This window comes from Scylla paramamosain, chromosome 47, assembly GCF_035594125.1.
Source record: "Scylla paramamosain isolate STU-SP2022 chromosome 47, ASM3559412v1, whole genome shotgun sequence".
NCBI lineage: Eukaryota > Metazoa > Arthropoda > Malacostraca > Decapoda > Portunidae > Scylla > Scylla paramamosain.
The window spans coordinates 247,501-252,500 of NC_087197.1; the positions used below are offsets into that span (position 1 = coordinate 247,501).

A 5,000-nucleotide genomic window follows, 5' to 3' on the forward strand; every position below is an offset into this window, starting at 1 on the left:
AAACGAGATGAATTTATTTTTAACATACGTAGCTTCAGAAGTACTTAAGATCTTATGGCTGAAAAAAAAAAAAAAAAAATGTGCAGATATTCTGAGTGATCACGAAAAAAATGCTAGGAAAGTATACAAAACAAAATGAGATTAACTTTTTAACATATTTGCCTTCAGAAGTACTTAAGATCTTATAGCTAAAAAGAAAAACGGAAAAAAGTGTGCATTCTCAGTGATTATGGGAAAATTGTTAGGAAAGGCTACAGATTTATCAGTGCATTCCCTTGCGTAAAGTAGAGCATTGGTGAGATGTACTGATGCGCCACCCCGCCACTCAGATAGCCTAGCCCGCCACGCACTTCACTCGCTCACCCCCGCGACACAACAGCCTCCCCGCGCGCTGCTGCTTCCAATCCTGTACAATTAATCGGTTGTACTCTAACCTGGTATAAGAAATGGACAAATAAACATCGAAAACTGAAAAAAAAAGTGACACATACACACAATTTTACGTATTCATCTCTTTAAAGTGTTCTCGCTACCATAGTCCCCGCGGTCAGCCGATACGCTCAGCAGTCGCCCTCCCCCGGCCCGCCTCACCAGCCTCTTGCCACTCCGCGCTGCCTCTGTTCACGCCACGCCTCGCTCGCCAGTCACATGCCTCCCTGTAACTGTTTAAATCAATGTTAGTTTGCAGTAAATGAGAAGACCAGCGTGTGGTTTAGCTGTCTTCATTCAATCTTGATTTTTCCTTAACTTTTAATGGTAAATAGATGAGTATGAATAAGTAATATGGATGAATTAAATGATAGTTTGTTGGGAATGCGAAGTCCAGATTACGGTTTTGTTGTTTTGTTTAATATTTATCTATTTTATCCGTCTCTAGTAAAATGATTAAATAAATAAAATAGATTAGGGCAAAGAAATAAGTAAATCAAATCTTCTTTTCCTACTTTTGTTGTTGTTGTTGTTGTTGTACTTCTTCTTTTCATCTTTTTATTATTATTATTCCTCTCTTCACTCAGTCATTTCATTTACTTATTCATTCTTGTTTATTTTCTTCCTTCCTTCCTTCCTTCATTCATTCATTCTTTCATTCATTCATTCATTCGTTCATTCATTCTTATTCCTCTCCTATTTGTCCTTCTCCCTATTTTACAAGTGTGACCCAGTAACCTAACAACAGGTCACGAGAGAGAGAGAGAGAGAGAGAGAGAGAGAGAGAGAGAGAGAGAGAGAGAGAGAGAGAGAGAGAGAGAGAGATTATGATAGTAGTAGTAGTAAAAATAATGACGATGATATAGATGATAATAACAATAACAACAATAATGATAATAATAATAATAATAATAATAATAATAATAATAATAATAACAATAATAATAATAATTCGTGTGTGTGTGTGTGTGTGTGTGTGTGTGTGTGTGTGTATGTGTGTTCATAGGCGCACTGAAGAGGTAACGGAGGAAGTGTGTATAGGGAAGGAGGGAGGGAAGGGAGGAAAGGAGGGAAGGGAGGAAGGGGGGTGTCTTTAGGGTCAACAGCCACCCCCCTCTACCTCTGATAGTTAAAATGTGTGTGTGTGTGTGTGTGTGTGTGTGTTTTTACTTGTCTGTATGTCTTCCTATCTTTTTCTTTACGTGTGTGTGTGTGTGTGTGTGTGTGTGTGTGTGTGTGCGTGACATCCTGAACACAACCTGCACTTATGGTGGTGTAATTTAATCGATATTTCAAGGTCGTGTTGTGGATAATTCATATTAATTTATCTCTCTCTCTCTCTCTCTCTCTCTCTCTCTCTCTCTCTCTCTCTCTCTCTCTCTCTCTCTCTCTCTCTCTCTCTCTCTCTCGTATGGAATAGAGTGAAGGAAAAAATAAAAGGAGGAAGAAAGAAAAATGTTAAAGGAGGGAGTGAGGGAGGAAAGAAGAGGAGGAGGAGGAGAAGGAGGAGGAGGAGGGGGGAAGAGTGAAAGATAAGTAGGAGATGAAGATTGATGATGAAGAAGGAAGAGAGAAGGTCAGAATAATGGAAAAAGAAAACGAGGTGAGGGTGAAGGAAGAAAGAGAGAAGGAGGAGGAGGAGGAGGAGGAGGAGAAAGAAGAGGAGGAGGGGGAGAAGGAGGAGAAAGGAGGGACAACAATGAAGAAATGAATGAATTACTGACTGACTAAAGGAGAGAGAGAGAGAGAGAGAGAGAGAGAGAGAGAGAGAGGGGGGGGGTAGATGAGTAAATCAATATGTAGCCCCATCACAAGGAATAAGGAAATAAAGACTAGTAGTAGTAGTAGTAGTAGTAGTAGTAGTAGTAGTAGTAGTAGTAGTAATAGCTGTAGTAGTAGTAGTAATAGTAGTAGTAGTAGTAACATAGCACTTATCATCAAAGTTAATATAATATGAATTGGAAGAAGAAGAGGAGGAGGAGGAGGAGGAGGAGGAGGAGAAGATTTAGTAACAATAAAACGAATAGGAGTAAGAGGAGGAGGAGGAGGAGGAGGTGAGGGGGAGAGAGAGGCAGAGACACCCAGACAGTGCACCAGTGTTTTCTAATGGCACCGGGAAACAGGGCACACGTGGAGGCCTGCTTGACTTGACCACTATAAAAATCCACAGTATTAAAGAATATAGAAGGCAAACATTGTGTCATACAAGAGATTAATTTAAATACAGGTTATATTATATTACACATGCAATTACAAAACAAGCTATTCTGTGTGTTTAAAATAGATCTAACATCTTCATTAGCATATTGCCAGTCTTATAATAGAGTAATGTATAATATTTGTAATTGCTTTGTAATTAATTGTCATTTGGGGAGGGTACGTGAATGAACTTAGGAAAGACTGAGAAGACGGAGGAGGAGGAGGAGGAGGAGGAGGAGGTGGGAGGGGTGATCTAGGGAGAGGAAGAGGAGTGGTCCAGAGAGAGGTGGAGAGGTGGAAAGATTGAGAGAGAGAGAGAGAGAGAGAGAGAGAGAGAGAGAGAGAGAGAGAGAGAGAGAGAGAGAGAGAGAGAGAGAGAGAGAGAGAGAGAGAGAGAGAGACGGAGGGAGGGAAGGGGGTGTAGGGAGGCGATGTGAGGGGGGATGTGATGTGAGTGCTCAGTCCTCAGGTGTGCGTCACTAAGACATGACACTGAGAAAGGTGGTGCTCGCTACGGCCTGTGTGCTGGCAGGTATGTGGGTGTAGGTGTGGGTACAGGTGTGGGTACAGGTGTGGGGTGCTTTGCTTGTCTACTGACTCTGTTCCTCCAGCATTTATATTTCAGTTATTTCATGCTTGTAATCTCCCTTTGCTCTTTGTCACCCTTGTTATGTCTCTTACCCTACTAATTGTCACCCTTTGCCATTTATCACCATTGTTATCTCCCTTACTTTATTTGTCATCCTTGTTACGTTCCTTAGTCCACCAGTCATGACCCTTGTTGCTTTCCTCACACCTATTTCTTGCTTCAGTTTTCATTCATAACCTCTAACTGTTTGCTCACTTGAGGTAAGACGCTCCTGTTAATCGTATCATTGCTGTAGTTGTGTTTTGTTGACATTTAGAGCACTGTAAAAAAATATATTTGTTCAGGTACACAGAGGAGAGAATAACAGGTTGATTTTGTATTCTCTATGACTGCAGTACAAAAGGGTAGGTGTCTAAAGGGTTGAAGAGTCTAAAGAGTAAAGGGTTAAACCGTTTCATTGCAAGATAATGTTTTTACTCCATCTTCTTCACCCTTTCAGACACTAACCTTTGTATTACAGCCTCTAAAAAATACAAAATCAACCATTTCTTCATTATTTCAAACACTTCCTTTTGTATATCACTTAAAAATAGAACATCTGCCTCTTACCTTCTCCTTCTTCTAATATTCTTTCCATACAATGCTCTGAATATTACTATCAATTTTACATGGCGGGAAAGACTTGAATGCATCCACCAGACCCTCTCCACCAGACCCTCTCCACCAGACCCTCTCCACCAGATTCTCTTTCAGTAACCTCTCTAAGGAATGTATAGACTTTTAAAACCTTTCTCGTAAGGAATACTCATCTCTCGTATATTTTCATCATACTCCTCTCCTGATTCTGACTCACTCCTAAACGCGCGTGTGTGTGTGTGTGTGTGTGTGTGTGTGTGTGTGTGTGTGTGTGTGGATGAATTTCAAGTTTTTGGCATTTTTTCATAACCGTATTAACCTGTTTCTCTTCCTCCTCGAACAAGAAGAGGAGCAGGAGGAGGAGGAGGAGAAGAGGGTGTTGAGAGGTGAGAGGTGAAGAGGAGACAGGTCAAAGTGTAAGGTGAAGCCACGATAAGGTGACCCGCGCTTCCTGTCTAACCCACTGTTGTCTGTTTGCCTATAGTAGTTGTAGTAGTAGTAGTAGTAGTAGTAGTAGTAGTAGTAGTAGTAGTAGTCATTCCCCCTTTGACCTTCGTTTTGTTTATGGTACTTCACCCCTTCCCTCCCCCTTCCCTTCTCTTCCTCTCCATTTCTTTCCCTTCCTCTTTCTTCCTTCCCCTTTCCTTCCCTTCCTCTTGTTTCTGTTTCTCCTTTTCCTTCCCTTTCACGTTCTTTCTCTTTCTACTTCTTTCTCTTTTTTTTTTTACTTTTCTTCTCATTTCTTTCCTTTTACCTTCGTGTTTGTCCCTCCTTCTCTTCTCTTCCTCTTCTCTTCCACTTTGGCCTTTTCTCCTCTTCTCTCTCCTTCTCTCTTCTGTGTTACGGCTATTTGTTTGTTTGTTTATTTGTTTGTTTGTTTGTTTGTTATTCATTCATCACTTTTGTTCCATGATTCGGTTAACTCTTTCTTTCTTTCTTTCTTTTTCTTTCTTTCTTTCTTTCTTTCTTTCTTTCTTTATTTATTCATTTTTACGCATTAACATTTTTTTTCGTGTGTTTGTTTGTTTGTTTATCTTTTTTTCTTTTTTCCTTTCTTTGTACAATGCCTTATTCTCTCTCTCTCTCTCTCTCTCTCTCTCTCTCTCTCTCTCTCTCTCTCTCTCTCTCTCTCTCTCTCTCTCTCGTA

At 40.5% G+C, this 5,000-nt stretch overlaps 1 protein-coding gene across 6 annotated transcripts in view; it reads left to right on the forward strand.

Moving 5' to 3' along the window:
• Window positions 1-3,089: 3,089 nt before the first annotated feature.
• Window positions 3,090-5,000, forward strand: part of LOC135095116 (neuroglian-like) — a 16,445-nt gene continuing 14,534 nt past the window's right edge. For all 6 annotated transcript variants that reach the window (XM_063995862.1, XM_063995859.1, XM_063995857.1 and 3 more), the window contains exon 1: window positions 3,090-3,160. In XM_063995862.1, the coding sequence (XP_063851932.1) occupies window positions 3,115-3,160 (46 nt within the window). In that variant the 5' untranslated portion in view covers window positions 3,090-3,114. The remainder of the gene's footprint in view (window positions 3,161-5,000) is intronic.